This window comes from Oenanthe melanoleuca, chromosome 5 (assembly GCF_029582105.1).
Source record: "Oenanthe melanoleuca isolate GR-GAL-2019-014 chromosome 5, OMel1.0, whole genome shotgun sequence".
NCBI classification, from domain to species: Eukaryota; Metazoa; Chordata; class Aves; order Passeriformes; family Muscicapidae; genus Oenanthe; species Oenanthe melanoleuca.
In genome coordinates, this window is record NC_079339.1 from 29,345,096 (window position 1) to 29,364,529 (window position 19,434).

General features: G+C 39.1%; 1 protein-coding gene across 4 annotated transcripts in view; it reads right to left on the reverse strand.

The window, feature by feature from the left end:
• Positions 1–667: 667 nt before the first annotated feature.
• ZFYVE26 (zinc finger FYVE-type containing 26) overlaps positions 668–19,434 on the reverse strand; it is a 47,538-nt gene continuing 28,771 nt past the window's right edge. Inside the window, exons 27-41 of one of the 4 annotated variants that reach the window (XM_056493798.1) lie at positions 18,381–18,538; positions 17,295–17,464; positions 15,958–15,983; positions 13,788–13,882; positions 13,482–13,702; positions 12,716–12,863; positions 11,387–11,596; positions 10,363–10,578; positions 8,377–8,574; positions 7,876–8,078; positions 6,880–7,021; positions 6,264–6,323; positions 4,845–5,027; positions 4,016–4,060; positions 668–2,969 (exon numbers count right to left, since the gene is read on the reverse strand). In XM_056493798.1, coding sequence (XP_056349773.1) covers positions 2,760–2,969; positions 4,016–4,060; positions 4,845–5,027; positions 6,264–6,323; positions 6,880–7,021; positions 7,876–8,078; positions 8,377–8,574; positions 10,363–10,578; positions 11,387–11,596; positions 12,716–12,863; positions 13,482–13,702; positions 13,788–13,882; positions 15,958–15,983; positions 17,295–17,464; positions 18,381–18,538 — 2,285 coding nt within the window. In that variant the 3' untranslated portion in view covers positions 668–2,759. Of the gene's footprint in view, positions 2,970–4,015; positions 4,061–4,844; positions 5,028–6,263; positions 6,324–6,879; positions 7,022–7,875; positions 8,079–8,376; positions 8,575–10,362; positions 10,579–11,386; positions 11,597–12,715; positions 12,864–13,481; positions 13,703–13,787; positions 13,910–15,957; positions 15,987–17,294; positions 17,465–18,380; positions 18,539–19,434 lie in introns of all 4 variants that reach the window. The other 3 variants (XM_056493796.1, XM_056493797.1, XM_056493794.1) reach the window with 3 other exon arrangements.

Consider the following 19,434-nt stretch of genomic DNA (forward strand, 5'->3'; position numbering starts at 1 on the left):
TTTTTTTTTTTTTTTTTGTCTCTCTCTTTATGCTTCATCCCAATTATGAAGCTAAATCCACAACTAGAATGTAGCAGTAGAATGTTACCTACAATTTGGCTTGCTTTATCTGTGTCATTCTCTGATCTTGAAGTGGCTTCAGTAGCAAGAGAAACCATTTTTTAAAAAGCAGGAAAGTGTCTCTGGTGTGAAATATTTTTGCCCTTGCAGGTTAATGCTCTTCTCTCAAAGAATTCTGATTGTAGATTTAACAAACGACATATTAAATAAACAGTTCCATAGATATACATCTACTCTTTTTGACCTTGAGCAAGTAATTTATACCTCTCAGCTGATCTGTAAAAAATGAGGAAACTTAAGCTCATTTAGCTGTCTCAAAGGGAGGCTTGTAAGGGAGAGTTAGATTAACTTGCAAAGCTCCCTAAAGAGGATTACTGAGTACACGCATGAGGCTGAACTACCTAGGCTACCTAGCTGCTGGAGGGACTTCTAAAGATGTGACATTCCAGTCAATCTAAATCTGAGGATACTCAGTAACAGATAAATATTGCATGATAGAACAATTATCGTCCTTCTAATTACTGTGCTAAGCATAGCCAAAAGCAAAATGCAGATTTAGAAAGAGACCCCTAGCTCTGCTGAGATAAAAAAATAAACTAAAAATACATTAACAGTCATAATACTTTATTTTTGTTTTAATTGTAAACAAACTTTGGTCAGTAACAGAGAAATTATTTTAAACTGGCAGTATTCAATCCCTTTCTCCTGCTCAAAAATTCAAAGCCCCTTGATAATTGCACTATTTATGACACAAGGTAATTAATCAGGGTCAAAATTCCAGTTCTGCTGGTACAAGAAAGATCCCTACAATTCCAGGTTAAGAACATCAAATTACAATAAACACTACATAAAGTGCATCAGGTACAGTGCAAAGAGGTCAGGAAGAAAGGCAGGTGTGGAACTGATGGGTCTGCATGGCAAACTCCACTCTCAGTGCTCTCTGCAGCTGAAGAAACACAAGCAGAACAGCAATGCAGATCTGGATACCCAGACACACTAAAATCTCCTCCCCATAGTCAGAGATTTTAAAATGACTGAAGCCATAGGTAGTGTCACGTTTTAGGATTAGCCTGATGGAAAGCTAGGTCAGTCTGGCCAAGGAAACAAAAGCTTTCATTAGTACTGCTCACTAATGAGATAATGCAAATCTGTGGTCAGGAGATTCTGAAAGCTGTATGTGGTCATTTCTGCTCTAGTGAGCAGAGCACCTCCAAAGAAAGGTGTTTGTGTCAGCTCTTGAAACCCTGAAGAAGATGGGCCAAATCCTTTCCAACAACACGGAAGTCTGTTCTTTCATTACAGTAAGCTTGGGGATAGTGCAAAACTCTTACTTGACAGTCTCAATTGTTTTATGTACTAAAACTATTTACAATTACATTAAACTTCAGAAAACCAGTTGGTTTCTTGATGTAAACTTTTTAATGAGAAAGTGAATTAGTTTTCCTACTTCTTGTGCTGAAACATATGTAAGCAGCAAACACAAACTCTTGTGAAATGCCATGTTTTGTTCGTTTGTTTTGAAGGTCCTACTACTGTCTAACACATTTCTGCCAGTTTCTCATGTCCCAATACTAGTTGCAGAGAAAGCTACTTTTTTCAGCATCCCTGAACACACACATTACCCAAAAATTGCTGCTTTTTTTCATAAAACTGATTAACCTAACACTTTCAGAGCAAAACTTGTCAATACTGGGCATGTCCAGTTTGGTATTCTTTTGTACTTGACACGGACAAATTATCCTGGTAATAAATAAATACAACCCTATGTGACAGGGATACAGACCACCTGTTAAATTTTGCCACAGCTTGCTCTATCCTTATTCTTTGCTATACCTGATGAAGAACTGTGGAATTTTACTGTCAATTATTCAGTCACAAAGCTGCATCACAATTATTTACTGGGCATTACTGTAGTAAAGAGAGAGGCACGTGATTTTTCAACTATTTTAAAGGCTTATTTTCCCTTTGTACTCCCCTTACAGGATATGCCCTTTATAACTTCATTCATCTAGTTAGCACTAGCCCAAGTGCCACATCTATGGTACACATCACACAGTGTGACTGGTAAGTACAAATCTGCCATAAAGAATCAGTTCCTACCTTTTCAACAAACTAAAAAAACCTGGGTACATTGTGCTAGTGGGAGGAGGGGGGATAAAAAAGAAGTAGCAATGATTTGTCTAAAGGCTTAAAAAAATTCTCAGTTTTAGTCTTTGTACTCTCCAATCTTGAAAATTTTACAGGAACATCACAAAAATTTTATACTCTAGGCTACACTGAGTTGATAAAATTTTTCTGTCCTCTCTACATTTGTTTTCTGGATTAAAAATAAAACACGTATTATTAAACTCAGTGCTTTGCAAAAAATTAAAAAACAACAAAACCCAAAAACTAAAGCCGGAAACAAAAGTGCTCTCTTCCATACATCTAAATCCTTGCTTGTTCAGTTTGAAACTTTCCCCCTCCCCCCATCAAAAAGAGAGCCAAAAAACACCCTGAGGTAGTGACTGTTTGTCAAAATACAGGACTGGCACTTGTAATTTAATTCCCTTCCCTTCACCAGAGGCACATTAGCAGCATCCATTTGCCACCGACATGAGTGAACAGAGTTCCATTTTACCTAGAGGCTGCTGAGCCAGACACCTTTGGCTCGTGCTGAAGCCTCCTCCTGCAGCACGATGGCGAGTGGCAGTCACACCTCACTTCCTCGTGCCCTGGGGAAGCCGGTTCCTCCCCTTGGGCTGGTGCACGGCGAGCCACTGGGCACAGATGGCCTGGACGACGTGGTCGCCGCCGCTCTCGGCCAGCTGCCGCACGTGCTGCACCAGCTGCAGGGCGCGCGCCTTCTCCTGCCGCACCGACACCAGGTACGCCGAGCGCAGCTTGTTGCACAGCAGGTACGCCTGGATCTGGAGCACACAGGCACTCAGCGTGGCCAGAAAGATGCAGCAAACTGCACAAGCTTAAGCAAGGACTCACAGGAAAGACCAGCTCAGAAGCGTGTTGTAAAAGGTAGTAGCACCACATCACCAAACACAGCATGGCATGAAGCAGACCCCAGTGGAAAAGAGGGGCAGACAGGTGTATTTTATTAAGTTTGTGTCTTGTAGACACTGCTTTACTGTATGACCATGAAATTAGTATCAGGAATCCTATCTCATGCATTAATTACAATATTCTCATAGCAAAAAGGCTGAGTTTGTAATTTTCTTCCACTGCTGGTTCTAGAACAACTCCCATCTCTGAGTGACAGATCTTACAAAAAAGCAGAATTAAAAGCCCATTTTTCAATCTGCCTACAACAGTGAATCTATCATTCAGAGCAGACAAAGGATTGTCACAAATCTTTAGATTTCATTCCCAGCTATGCCACTCAGGATCTACAACAAGCCCCAAATGCTGAGTCACAGCTACTTCTACAAACAGGCATCTACAGTTCTCCAGTGGCTTGGCTGGCTGCTTTGAAAGCCAACAAAGAAATAAACTAGTTCAGGCTTCATTTCCTCTAAAAGAAAAAGTCTATCAAAGCTGGGGAAGTTTTATCATTTAACCCTCAATTACCACAGAGATAGTATAATCCTGAAACAATAAACTGAAGTGGTCATCATTAGCTGTCTGTCATTACTAGAAACTTAACATGCACCTATGTGAAAAGCTGAATAACTAAACCAACAAACCCACCAATGTGCCCTTCTGAAATACTTTTCCTGGTACTCTGAGGGCTCTGAGGGAACTAATAGGGATAGTCCCAATTGGTTCCTGCATGTCACAGCTTTACAGTCACAAACACCATGGCCTTGAGGAATTCACTGTGATGTCTACAATCTAGGAAGTAGCCTTCAAAAATCTTATTTGCATGAGGATCATCATCTTTGATGAGAAGACAGTGAAAAAGAGCCTGCAAGCTGCAGACCAAGACTGGGCTATTTACTCTTGCTACTGTGCTTTTACTTACCTTGTTTTCATCACTGTCCATATCCTGAATCAGATTATCGAGATCCTATATCCAAAAAAGGGAAAAGGTGTTCAAATTTAAAGTGATATTAGTCTGCAAAACCGTACCCCATCAGGGATCAAACCTCTGTGGACAGGCAGGGCTGCTGAGATTACAGCTTAGACTGTCCCAATCGAGAGATTTCCAGATGTAGAAAATACAAAAAAACCCCTAATTCCAAGTCTTCCCTTTACCCACAGCTTTTAATGCCTGCCATCTCTATGAGTGTCTCATGGACATGGCTTGTGCTGTGTGAAATGAATTTGTAGGTTCCTCTCATCCCAGGAGTAACTCCATGGCCCACCCTGACCCAAAGAGTGGACTGCATCCCCTAATCTAATGATTAGAACTAGCAGAGTGCATCTCCTTCCTTCACTGGGATGGAAAAAATGGTAGGCAAAGGGAATCACAAAATTTGTTTCTATGGAGGCAGGAGGTTTCTACCTCCACACATATTCTGTGTTAGCCAGGGAAGCTCCACTGAAGGGAACACCTCCTGCTGCAATCAGCAGCATTTGACAGGATTGCATGAAGCAAATGTTCTTCCCCTCCATGGATATCCATTTCGGAAGTGCAGGGAGTGAGCTACTTGTGGCTACTTATGGTTTCCTGTCAGAGTATCTCGTACAGGGCAAACCATACACTCCCACCTTCAGGCTGTGCCTGTAGTCTGAAGCCAGAACATCCGAAGGACTCACTAACAGAGCAGCACAGGCACCAGACTTCCCTGTAGCCTGTATTGTCTATATCCTTTTTGCTTCAAAAGGGACACAATCCAGGATAGAATTACCTCAGCAGGAATGTTTTTGAACTCATTTAGACAGTTTAGGATAATGTTATCCCCATCATTTTTTGCTGCCACTCCAGACTCATTGACACACTTCAGGAGCTGCTGGATTTCGCTGTACTTCTGCTGCTTCACCAGCTGCTTGGCCACTTTGCTGTACACTTCTGTAGCCTCCAGCTGGAAGTCCTAGAGGTAGTTGGAACATCAGAGCAACATATTGAATGCTCTCAGTAGGTTTTCTCACAGGGTCTGCACAACTGGACAAAATACCACACCACACTCCAAAAAGTCAAAGCTATTTTGGGTGCCTCTGGTTTTCCACTCACCACTACTCAGAATTGACTTAAAGTCTTTTATAACCAGACTTGTGAAAATCAATCCTGCTTAAGAACAAGAGTGCTCTTACTGCCCTCTTTTCAGGAATGGCAAAAAATCAGTTTTATTTCTTTTGACTAAAGATCTTTCCTAGATCCCTATGCACCTCTCCCTAACTTAGAATGTTCCCACTATATTTCTCCAGCCCGCCCCCCCACCAGCAGTCACCATTTGGATACCCCAAACAGGAGGCAAGTGACCATTGTACACAATCCACATGAAGGAAGAGATGACAAAAGCTGTGAACTGATCCTGCAATGAGTAAGTAAAGAAAAAAAAAAAAGGATGGAAATGGAACTGATAGCAGCTGGACTCGCTGCTCCATTTTTACTGGAGGTAGTGGCTGCTGCTGCTTAGAAATGCTGTTTTTCTAAGGCTATCCATCTTCCTGCAAACAGGAGTTCTGCCTTGTACATCCATGAAAGAAGGAGCAGGGCCTGCCACACCCATACATATTCTTTCAGTGTGCCACCTCTGTCCAAAAGTGCCCTGCTCTACTGTCTGGGACTTTATGTATGAGAAACACTCAGAAGAGTTTAGAGGCTTATGAGCTATGCTGACTGATAATCACTCAATTTCGACCCAGACACAAGGAATGAGAGGTCCCCAGCCAGAGTTTCCAGTTAATTAATTTTGCTCTCAAATCAGGATAATAGAACAGAGAGAGCCATGGCCTTATTTATTCACTGTCTTTGCATGACTGTAATGAACTGCAGAGAGAGGCCTCTACACACATCTATGACTGTGGTTTGCCAGAGTTAAAACACTGAACAAGGTGCACAGCAAAGAAAAAGCTGTACTTCATTCCTTTGTAGGACCCAATTACTCTGGAAATGTCCTACTGAAACAGCATCTTAATTTCTTTACCAAGCTTCCACAAATACATAGACATGTAAGACTTAAACTTGAGACTTTCCTCTCAACAAGTTTTTCTTTTGGGGGGATTAAAAAACATTTGGAGGGAAAAAAAGGCTTTTATTTAAGTAATTGCTGCTTTCAGAAGTTACTTAGCAAAAATATTTCTTGTTATATCAAGTTTTTCCATACCTGGAGAACTCTAAATGCAATCCCAAACCCCTCCTCAATGTTTTTGCCTTCCAATATGACCTGAAAAAAGAGGCATAGACAAGTCTGGGAATGCACATTCCTGTTTCATTATGTACAGCTAAATAATATTAATGTAAATCCAGATTTTGCCCAGAGGCCAAAAGAAAATGCATTACTTCAACAGAAAACAGCACCATCCCAAGAAGTACAGCAAATTATAGGGTCTATGGTCACACACTGCTTCCCTGAGAGACGTTAGGCAATTTACAGATGGAGATGAGCCAAAGTTAAGAATGGTTAGAATTACAGAATTATTTGCCTTGCTTCCAGACATAATGGGATGCACAGTCAAAATGGAGTATTACTATTTGCATTTTGGATGCTCTGCCTCTGAAAATTTGGACTTTGAGGAGATAAGCTTCAAGTTCTCACTCATTCTCTGCTGCTTTAAGGAAAACCATAAATTTTTCAAAAATTATGGCTTGCATTCATGGGTAAGTAACCTGCTCATAAAAAATACAAGAAACTGCTCCAACCATCAAATGCTTCAACTTGCATTACAAGTTAGTATTGTTAATGAAAAATAGAGCTGTGTTTTTAAAACAGCAATTAGTACCTTGCAAGCGACATCCATTTTCATGTTGTTGTTTCCAAAGAGTGTGGGCAAGGAGGAATCTGTCATTTGAGAAGCTCCTGAGCTCTCACACTGATGCAGGAACTTTGTTACTTCCATCTGCAGATCAACTGTATTGATGTGCCTAGATAGTAAAAAAAATTCTGACTTTATTTTGTAATAGGGAAAGTGTCAATTACTATTTATATGAACTGACTAATTTCTTCAATACCTTTCCAAAGAAGACATACTTATAAACAATTATTTTAGTTGCTTTTTGACTTGGTCCATTGTACAGGTCTACAGGAATATTACTTTTCAGACCTGTGCACTTAGCATGCATCACAAGCTGAAGTTGAGCAATTATTCACAGTATTTCAAAGAAGTGAGCCAGAGAAACTGGATCCCCAAATAAATATCTGTTCCTGCATTTTCATCTCATCACACACATGCCCCTCCAGGTTTAAGTTAAGAGTCTAGCTTGAAAAAAGCCCCTAAGAAAACCAAGATATAAAACCCCAAGTACAAGGGAGATCTGGCTAAATTTACAGTTTGATTATTTAATACAGGAATCCAGTTACCTCTGGCACCTATAGCTTGTACGTAGTGCAGTGTTTGGAGTTAACCTCAGTAGACAGTGAGGCACTACAAAGCTGCTTGCTTTTTGGAGAGGAAAAGAAAAGAAGAAGAAAAAAAACTTGTGGACTGATGTATAATTGTCTATGCACTGTTGGGTTCCTGTTTGTTTTTTACCTTAAAGGAGTGTAGTCTGATACACATACATATTTTTGATAGAAACAACTGCCCATCTACCAGTTTGGATTGATGGGGGAAAAAGTTAAGGGAAACCTACACTTGTAACTACATAAAAATAGATTTGGGTTAAGGACATCCAGTAACTGTTAGCTAAAGCCAACTTAAATTAAATGAACAAACAAACACCCCAAAGTCTAATGCCTGAATTTCACTTTTTCTAAAACTTAGCTTCTTCTTTAATACCTTGACACATCTGTAGCAGACATCTTCTTCCGAAAAGTGAATGCCATTTTTTTCCTTCCTGAACTTCTTGAGACCTCCTGCAGATAGACTTTGAGATGGTCCTTGATCTTTAGAAGCCATGTCTGTTTTCCTCCAAGTTCAGTGTAAGACTTTGCTCCATGAGTGAAAAACCGAATGCAGGTCATTGCAGCACGGACATGATCCTGGAAGAAATGCACTCACCACTAAGAGGGACCACAGGACACCACCTTCAGCATCACTGTCTGCACTAAAGGGCTCACACAAAGCAGGCAATGCTCTGTTCTCTTTAATACAATGTGCCAGATCCATGACATGGATCAGGTCAGCTTTAGTAAGGCTCACACCTTTTTATATTTTCTACGACTGTAAAGAGGCAAAAATACACTTGTCCAGCATGCAGGTTTAGACCAAAGTAAATAACCAAAGGTCTGACAGTATTCAGCATTTCATTAAAAGAGATGGCACTGTCCCTCAACTTACCTTCATGAACTGTTGCAGTTCATATAGAATATGGTAATAGTTCTTTCTTTGCAAGTATTTGCAGGCTGCAATCAAGTAGACTCCCCAGCTTTCCAACCCTGGATCAATGGTTTCCAGCAAGTTCTCCAACATATGCAGTTTTCCACTTTCGTAACTTGGAATGAAGATCCCTTCAATAAACACTTCTGATGGGGATTCCTACACAAACAGAAAGTAGATTGAAGCAAAGCCACTGTAGCTTATTTTGCTTATGTAATATAAAGGAGTATTAAGTGACAGAGATCATAAATTAATTAATAATTTAGATTGGAAGGGATTTCTGGGGGTTATTTTGTTCAAAACCCCACTCAAATAATGACTTTCAAGTTAGGTCATGCTGCTCTGGACATGTCCAGTCAAGTTCTGAGCATGACAATGTAGAGTGATTCAACAACCTCCCTGTGGCCCTGGTCCCATGTCTAAATATATGCACCAAAAAAAACCCTAGAACAAACCCAAAACCTTTTTCTTTATATCCAATTGGAATTTCCCTTGCTCCCAATTGTGTCCATTGTCTCCTACCCTTTTACTGGGCATGTATGAGATAAGCATGGCTCTATTTTCACTATAATCACCCACTTGGTGACTGAAAACAGCACACAGATCTCCTCTTGCCTTTTCTTCCAGCAGGAAAAACCTAGCTCTATCACTCTCATCAAGTTATCAGGTGTTTCAGGCCCTAGACACTTTGGTGGCTTTCAGTTAGACTTGCTTCACTCTGACAGTGTCTGTTTTTTGCTTGGGAACCCAGGACTGGGCACAGTTGTTCAGATGAAACCTCCCAAGTAGTGACCTGAGGGGGATATTTACTTCCCTTGACCTCTTGACTGTGGTCTTGCAAATGCAGCCTCACATGTGCTTCTTTCCACAGTAATACTAATATGTGTCAACAGGGCCACCACAAATGTTTCAAAGGTTTGATGTGAAATTTTTGAATTTTTTTTGTATCTTTTTTTTGAGTAAGATACAAGTGGCAATATCTGCACACATAAAATGCTCCCAAACAACCAACTGCAAAATGTTTAGTCAGAAGCTTAGTACCTTACAGCTTTAGGGGAACAAGTCCTCCTCTCTGCTTTGTATAACTACTACCAATTTCTTGTCCAAAACTTCCACATCAAATTGTGTGCTAGATTATTTTCCAAGTCTGCTACTTTAGAGGTTAAATTATATCACCTACATTGTAAAAATATACAATTTTTCTTTAAAAGCAGATTTAAACTGATGTAAAGGATACATTTAAAAGTAATTCAATATGCAGATGACTATAAGAAATTAGAATAACTGATGGCACAATGAGAGAGCAGAGTGGATAAGGCAACTTAATTTTCTATAAATGAACCTCTTAGCCAGACAAAGATAATAGAAGTTGGCATTTCAAGTTGTACATTCTCAATAAGAGTTATTTCAAATAATGATAACAAAAAAATAAAATCAGTAATTCAAACACAAGCACAGCAACTTAGAAAATGAACCAAAGAAAACACCACACTCTAACAAGCTGGTGAGATATAATGGATTCATATCTCCTGAGAAGGACCCTTAATGTCTCAGTAAGAACCTGGAATAATTTCTAGATTTAATTGTAGTTTAGCATTAATAGAACTGTTTACTCCAGAGATACTTAAGTCCTCTTATATTACACAGTTTCTTTAAGGGAGAGCTGGAAACCACGTTTTGGGTTCCTTAGACTTCTGTCCTCTGCATTCCTTTATATGATGCAGGACCTCTATACAAGAACCAAAACTGCATGTTCTCTTCTATAGATCTGTAAAGATTAATTAATGTTTCACTGTCTCACTGAATTCCTGTCAGTCACTGGATAGTTTGTATAACAGTATTTCAGGACCTCAGCAAACTCCTGTGCAGAAAACCACCCAAACACTGCATGATGCTCATTGCTGTTTTTTGACTTTCAGTTTCAGTGATGAAAATTGAGTTACTCACCTTATTTAACAAGTGAAGCAGTGCTTCTCTCATACAGTCATGCCTCATGTAGAAGCTTATTATTGCCAGATTAGTGCCATAACTATGTAAATAGAACAAGCACTCCTGATAATAGCTGTTGTGTTGAATCTTCCCCTCACACATCATCTCCAGAGACAGACTTCTTGTTCTCAGTGTTGCTTCAAGTTCCCTCAATGTGGCAAAGTAATCATCATCCTGCCATTAACACAGAGAACCAATAAGTGATCAGCAAGAGAAATCCTTCTTTTCAGATAGGTCTTGTCATTTAGCCTTGAATAATTTCAGTTACTATTGTTTTTAAAACAGGTATTGCTTCAGAGGAGTGAGAATCCAGCAATGCTTTTTATAAACACTAGACTGGAACCCAGTTATCAACAGATGTGCTGAATGTTGCTGTACCCAGCATAGCTGTTTCCAAGGACAGGTAGAAGGCTTACTTTAAAAAAATTCCAGTGTCAACAGCTACTTCAACAATGCAGTTCAAAGAGGCTATTTTATTCTCCTAAAATATGTATTTGGTCCTTCATCATCATGATTCTGCAATTATTTAGTAGAAAAAGCAATTTTTTGGTACCTAATCAGAATTCCAAACCATTTAATAGTGGCTTTTGATAAGAAGAGTGGGAAAGCATTTGAAAGTCTTTGAATTTCTGTAAAGTTACTAGAGTTTCAGCAGAAAAATTGCATCACTGCAGCATCATAAAATACTGCTGGAGTTGAGTTTAGCTTCCTTAGACCATAGTAATAGTACACTATCCAGTACAGCCTCTTTTCCATCCACAAAGTATATCCCCAATTGCTATAAAATCCTATGAGCTGGTTCTCAGGCACCACTCCAGTGTGATGAAACAGCTAAAAAATTTCTCACCAATACTCATGACAAAGAAGGAAAATAAACACCCTAACACCTGCTATTGTAACATGCATTTCTGTGAGATGTGTACTAAACCATCGTTACTTGGCTTTGCCATAGTCCCTCAGAGCAGACAGAGAAGATTCTTACTGTGATGAGTACTGGCTTCACTGTGGACTCCAGGTACTGAATCACATCCTGGACCAGCCTTGAACCATGGTTCAGCTGGTTTAGATCCATGGGTGGCTTTAAACATCGATTAAACTTCTCTCTTGCTGAAGCTAAATTTCCAGCTTTAAGGCAAGCCATACCCCAGGCATGCCAGGCTCCACCTGGATCCAATCCAGATTTTGTAGAAACCTAAATTCAAAATCATTTGTTAATATTACAACACAGTCCCAGTACAGCAAATAGGAAGAATGGCTTATCACACAGTCTGTGATTATGACCTTTTCCATCCCAGAGCACACTTCCCATTAAAAACAAACAATTAAAAAAACATAGGAAAAACTCCTGCTGATTATTTCCATATTATTGCACAAAAGACCAACTACCAAAACTCCCCTGATCTCCAAATGTGGAGGTTATTTTTTATTGTAAAAGTTCAAACTACTGTTTACCTGGGAAATTTCAGTTCATGAGTTCTAAACCAGGGCATTTTCCCATCTGCTTTTCTAAAGCAGATGATTTTTACAGAGCAGATTTAATCAGACTTGTGGCTTCAAAAAAAGCAACAGAAGATGCCTTATGAACTGCCAAGAAATTTTTTATTTCACACAACTTTGCTGGTAAATTTTATTCTTGATTTTCTTTAGTAGACCTAAAGCTCTTTTAGCTGTCCTTAAACAAGAACTATTTCTACTCAAATAGGTCATCTATTCTTGCTGTTTATTACTGCTTAACAAATCTTAATACTATTTGTAGTATCATAATCCTGTATTTAACAAAGTGCAGTGCCAAAAAGAGAGGCTTATAAAATCCTGGGAGCAGGATTAGATGATGATAAACCACTTCAGATGAGCTCTGAGGTATAGATTTGCCAACATTGCTGATTTCCAAGTAAATGGCTGGGAAAGGTGCATTACCACTGTCTGCTGACAGATTACAGACAAACAGAATCTAACATTTAAGCTTCAGATAAAGTCCTGCCACAAAGGGTGTCTCACCCCTTATATTGGCTGCAAGATTCCTCCATTTAATGACTTCCCTGCAGTTAGTCCATTCCAATATTAACTGTAGCAGGAAACAAGATCACTTATCCTTCCCTTCTGCAGCCTGCTTCACAGCAGGACTTTTCCATGTCAGAAAATTTTTTCCAGTGTTCAGAAAATTATTTCTTCCATGTTTAGAAACTTAATCTCAGTTTGTAACTGTTTAAATATTGTCTATTTCATACATCACATCCATCTGAACTCAGGAGGGAGGAAAACAAAAGCCACTAAAGAAGAATTATCACTCACATCCCTCTACCAGCATTACCTCTATTGCTAGTTCATAGTACTCTGCTTCCAAAAGCTGATTTCTCAATCTTGTTACTGCTGCTGGGAGAAGGATCTGATCCAAAGATGGCACTGGACGGTAGGCAGCAGCAACCAAAATATTCAACACATCCACTTTGCTGATGTAGCTGGAGGTTAAACAAATACATATCCTTTCACTATTACTGTACATTAAAGAACTTTATGTCAAAGACAACTCTTAAGACAGTGGTTTCTAACCACCAGTACACCAGGTTTCTCTATCCATCATACTATCCCTGTCAGAGTATTTGTTATTGTTTGGGGTTTCTTTGCCATGTTCAGTGTAACATGCTGACTGAAGACACCAGCTCTATCTCACCAAATCAAAACAGTACATGTGAAATTTATACATCACACCTTCCACCTCAAGCTCTGTAGGACAAAATGTGAAGTGTAAAAAGTTCATTCTCAGGAAGCACAGGTTTAAAAACCTGTATTAAAATACAGATTGAAAGCAGATACACAATATCAAAAGTAAAATTATATACCCATCTTTGTGAATAATTTATTCCTAGTCAGAAAATTCTCTCAGTAATTGTTAAGTAGTCATACTGCTTGACCTTCTCCTATTTGAACTTCCACATTATTCCTGCATTATGAACTTCTCATTTAAACTGGTCCACAGTACAAACACAAAACAACACTTCCACCTCCACTCCTCAATGAAAAAGATAATGCTCTTGACAGTACCACAATACATCCTAGTGAAATTTTGATTAAGTCACCTGTCACAGAGAGCTAGGTCCTGGCTCCTTCCAGCTTTTACAAACATCATTTTAGCACTGAAGAGCAATTGTTTCATGATGTCCATGAGGAGTCCAGCATCCACCTCAGGATTAGTGAGCCCTTGGGACAACTTGCAGCAGTGCTCTATCAGTTGGTGGCCACACACTATGCTGTCACTGTGCAGGCTAAGGATGGCAATACACAAGGAAGAACTGGGAGCCTGACAATTTGAGGAAAGAGACAAATATAAGTATTGAGGTAGTTCTCCAGTGAACTGCTTATACTGGACTCTCTCCTGACCTCACCTGTTCATAATAAAATTCACTGCGTACTATTTCATTCTCCTCTTCATTCAGGGAAAAAATCCATTCAAGATCAGTTGCCTTGGGTATTCGTACCACTGTGGAACAGTCATTATTAGAAGTTTCTACAGCAGAAAAGAAAACACCAGGTAAAATCATTGCACAAGAAGCAACAAACCCAGCTAAGGACACATAATGCAGAACATTTCTACCTCTTTTCAAAAAAGAGTCATCTATAATCCTCTCATTGTGCCATTTCCTGCCAGAATCACATGTCCAGCACAGATCACAGAAACATTTCCTTCCCTCAGCAGGCTGCCAAATTGCACCTAAACTTACTGTCACTGTTACCAAAAACTGGTTACAGTAATGTATTTTCAAATGATTTTTTAACTCTTATGCTACTGGGCATCAAGCACAGCAGCCTCCCCTCTTTAGCCTTCCCTCAGGCAAATTATTAAATATTTCTGAGCAGGAAGGACTGGAAATATGAGAGCTGTGGGTTTCAGCTCAAAGGAAAATAAAAAAACAGTTGTAAAAGAAAAGGTAAATTGGCTTAACCACCATATGTTCTTTTCAGAATTCAGGTGATTTGACTATAGAGTCTGTGAGCTTTAAGCCAAAAGATTTTAAGATGACCTAAGTCCTAAATTTTCTTATAAAATAGTACTGTAGAAAATTGGAATTCTGATCAAATGATTCAAGATATATAATTTCTGTGAAAAGTAGTTATCTTTTCTCTAGATCAAGGAAATACTTGTTTTGAAACTTGTAACTCAGAATAGTTGTAAATCTAATTCTGGGTGTTATCTGGGTGTAGCTGAGATCACACAAGCCCTCTGATGCTCAAGTTTATGATTGTGGTTCCAAAAAAACAATAGCCAATCTCACAACGCCAAGAAATGGAGAATAATGGCAATTTGGTATTCTTTCTTTCCCTGATCAGCTTCCTCTGGAAAAAAAAATAATTAGGAAGTCTCAAAATGGACTCATTTAGAATTCACATCCCTTTTTAGAGTTTTGAGTAACTCTAAAATTGTAGGGTGAATTTAAAAAAACCCAAAGCAACCAAACCAAACCCCAACATTCTCCTTGCATTTTCCAAGTTGAACTGGAAACTGAACTTGCAAAAATAAACTAGGCTAGAAAATATTTGATAAGCCTTCTTCATAGTCCCACCAGATAAGTTAGAAAACCAAAATAAAACTATTTCCCTCTTAAATCTAATGATTTCCACATTGTTCTTATCCACTCGTACTGAATGGACGACATAGGTCCAGTGATGTGTAGCAATGCTACACAAAAGCTAAATTTTAGCTGTTTCAGTCTCGAAACAAAGCTAGCAGTAAAGCAAACTTCCATCAGCAGTAGGCAAAAAAATTCTCAAATAGCCCATCATACTTTAAAAATTAACAAATAAGGAAAAATATTCTTATTTGCTTTGTTATTACACAAATGCCAATTCTGCACCATGTTTCATGCTACTGTTATAAGAACTTCAAATAACTGTGTCTTGTTCTGACAGAACTTCACATTTGTGTAGAAAATTTTGAAGAATCACCCAAAACACCAAAACCAGTAAATACCTCCTGAGGAAAAATGGCAGAGAAAAAGTCAATTAAATTTTGCTATTATTCCTGAAGTTTAAGATAGTAGATTTGGAAATTGAGGCACCAAAATGCAGTTACTATTTTCACACAATCAACACAGGAGATGGAACTCAGGACACAACCATGAGAGGGGCCTCATGCTGTGCTACCTCCAGACAGCATGGGATATAAAACACCACAGCACACTGCAGTGGTGGTCAGCATTGTATTGTCATGGTTTATAAAAAGAGGATCCCTCAGCACTGCTCTGTAGTGAGCTAATTAATTCATACTCACACCACTGCCTCTCACTGACTGTTTCTAGAAAGGAAAGTGGATTCTCCAACTTTTTCAATTCTCTTCTATAACATCCAATATTGGCTCAGATATCTCTCCTAAATCTCAATTTCCATTCATGGAAGTTTGAAATGCTCAACTTTAGCCTGCACATCAGTGATACTTTGCAACTGAAGTTTTGATCACCCTTTTAGCTGCACCTACTATCTTCCAGTATCAGCTTCCAGTATCTAACTGCTAATCAGACACTTTAGAAAACCAAGGTTTAACATTACTCCATTTCTTACCTTCCACTAGGTCCTGATCTTCTTTTCTGCTGTAATAAAATGACAGAAAGAATCATCATGCCTACTCCAGCATACAAAACATGGTTTTAAGGCAGACATCAGTATGGCTAGCCTCCTCAGAACACTGTTCTGTAGAAATCTAACACCTATCCTTACCTGTCCTTTTCAACACACTGCCCTGCCCATAATCCCTTCTGTTTGGAAATCTAAGATTCTGCCTCTGTATTGGTGTATTTCAACTGCACTAAGTAATTGACTCTTACAACCTCCTATAGGAACAGAACTGTTACACATATCAGAAAAAAGCAGACTCTGAGAACAAGAATTGCCCAGTACCAGGACATATCAGAGCTAAAATGAAGCCTTTGGTATCCAAGTCTCTGTCCTTAAGATTTAGTTGGGTTTAACATACAAACAGGTTGAGTATAAAAATACCCAGACAATTAATTAAAACCTGGCAGGAGGCATTCAAGCACTATGTTGAGCCCTGCTGGCCTAATCTGGCACTGTAAGCAACCACTCTGACACAAACTGTTCAGCTGCAAGAGACTGCTTGTTTTCACAGGTTCTCCTTCAGATCTGCACAGATTGCTCTTTTCCTATGAAGCCTGCTGATACTGGCATAGTGGATACTGCTATTTGCAGGCTAGATAAAAAAGGGGAAATGCATCTGGAAGCATGGCTGGAAAGGGTAAATCTTACTCTCTGTGACCCTGTCAAACCTGCTCAAGGTCACAGACAATAAAACTCTTTTCAGCTGCACTTTACACCAGCTGGCCTGTGTAGACACAATGAATTTCAGTCCGATTCTCAGCTGAAAGCAATCACATCATGAAAATCTGTCATCACATCTGTCCCTTCCATTAAAGGCAGTTTCAAAGCCTATCCAATCAGAAACTTGCTTTTTAATTCCCAAGGGTTCAGGGAGCCATAATCAAGGGATTATAGAATGACTAAAACACTGATACGTTCAGCAGAGCTAGTCAACATGCAATATTAATCCAGGAGCTGAGTATACTGCAAGGAACTGTGTCACAATTTCTAACAATTTGTGGTATGTTTTGCATTAGTGATTAATTGATGCTTAAAGAATTATTGATACTTAAAGAATTAAAGAAATTGTTGCCTGGCCCTCCAATGTTCTTTCCAACGTGGTAAGTAAAGTGAGGCACAAAGAACATTCTCACTCCTCACTCCTACCAAACCTGAAAATCCCAACAGCTGGAGGCCAAACAGCTGATATTACATTACCCAGATAAATCCAAATGCCTATGCCTCTCTCATTCCCTTCATGCACTCTGCTGAAAATTGAGGAGAACTAGGACAGAAGGACTTACGTGCTTGTGTCTTGCACCAAACCAGGCAAGTTTTCTCTGTTGTAGTAGCTATAGCATTGATCACATACACGAGACAGATTTTCTCTGCAAGCTTCTATTTCCATTTTCTTGGTGGAGCAAGAGCTGCACACCAGCCTGCCACAGCGCCTGCAGTGATGGCGCCTGTTAAACTAAGCAAAAGAGGTCACGGATGAGCCACAAAGAGAATTTACTGAAGTCCCCTCCTGTGTCTCTCTCCACTTGTGAGTAAACTTATTCCATTTGAAGAGGAGAACCACCATGCAGGATAGGGCTTTTCAGAATGATTGATTCTTCCTGTTAAAATTCTTTTTTGAAGAAAACATAGCAAAGAAAAAAAAAAAAAATCAACCCTCAAAGCCACAGGCCAGTATTTAAAATATGTTTGCAGTGCCTTGGGCTTTCTACTACTTAAATTATCCCAGTTTTGATCACAAAACTAATTTGATAATGTCCTGGAAAAGTTAAAAGCTCTAGACTGTTTTCCTGATACCATTGTAGAAATTTCCAAATTCAAAAGCAACAGACACTTTTGAGAAAACAGTACTGTTTCTAAGCAGCAGAAGATAACAGACTGCCAGCACACCTGCAAAATTAAAAATTAATGTTCTCCCTTAGAGCACCAATGCAGTTGTTCATGAACTCTGTGAAACAATAGCTTTTAGACAGCTGTAACCAAAGGAAAGATTTAATTTTCTATACTTGTAATCTGAATCATACAATCCTCATGTAATTTCTTGCCAGCAGAGTCAACTAGACAGCCTTTTGGAATATTAATACTGCTGTTGTTTTTGAGATGCCATAGCTGTCTTCTCTCTAATAACCAGATTTCCTCTTTAGGCTCTATCACTTCACAAAACTCTAAAAGGAGCTAACTGTTGCCAATCTCCTCGACCATTCTAAATAGAAACCAATGGTTAAATACCAAAGGACTGGCAATCTTGGGCCCCTGATGATGCAGACAAACCTGCTAAAGTAGCACAGGTCTTTCAGAAAAGAGACTATGAGGAAGTGCTCATATTAAGGTCACAGTTTTAGGAATGTCTGTACTTAATTTTTGCTTCTTACCATAGTGAAGCGTTCAGTTTTGCAAACCATACATATAGTTTCTGTGTCATCAGGTATCCACTGCTGCTTTGGTGGTGGCTTCTCAGGAGGCACAAATTCTTGAGGGAACAAGTTCTGCTGCAGACTTCTATCTCTGGGACTTGCAGATATGGTTACACCTGAAAATAAGCCAGGCCAAGCAAAACATGGAGTGGGATTTATGCTGTTTAATAGACTCAAATACCAGAAAACACTATAGATTCAATGAGACTGTAAGATCTTTCTGCCTCAGAAGGTGACTACTACCATTATCTTTCAGCTAGACATGGCAGAATAACATTTTATAAGGAATATACATGCTTTAAGCTAGGACTAAGACGGTAAACTTACAGCACTTCAATGCTGACAAGCAAGAAAATGTACTTATTAAGAGACCTTTACAACAATTAGATATAAGACAGCGTGTCAACATCTATTTTTGTATCACAAGCAGAGACTTGGGGGAGGAAGAAAAGAAAATACCATGGTCATTGGATACCAAAAAGCAATACAGCATAAAATAGAATCTTAAATTATCCAGTATTGACATTCCTGAAGACTGGGAGTTTCCTTTGTTATCTCAAGAGAGATGTCATTGAATGAAGTTTACAGTATTAGATAAGCTTTTAGTTTACAGACGTGACTCAGTTACACAGCAGGCTAAACAGTTCAACATGCCACAGCAGCCCTGCAAGCCACCATCTGTGTACATGAATATTAAACTAAAGAAGAACAAAAATCTACATTTCACTAAAGCTAACTAATTCTCATTCAAGTAGATAATCAGATTGCAAACAAACATTAAAGGACCATGCATTCAAGTTTTTTAACAAGAGAGAGATATTAGGCTGACCATTATAAGAAAAAACTTAAGAGCTACACAACCCTATGCAAAATACTGATGTCACTTCATGTAAACAAGAAGAGTCTTCAGGTCAGGATACAGAAGCAGGAAATAGTTCTGACACCCTAAACTGTAAATCAGGGTATCATTCTGCAGTTCTAGTCCAGGCCCAGCACTTGCTAAGAATCATCA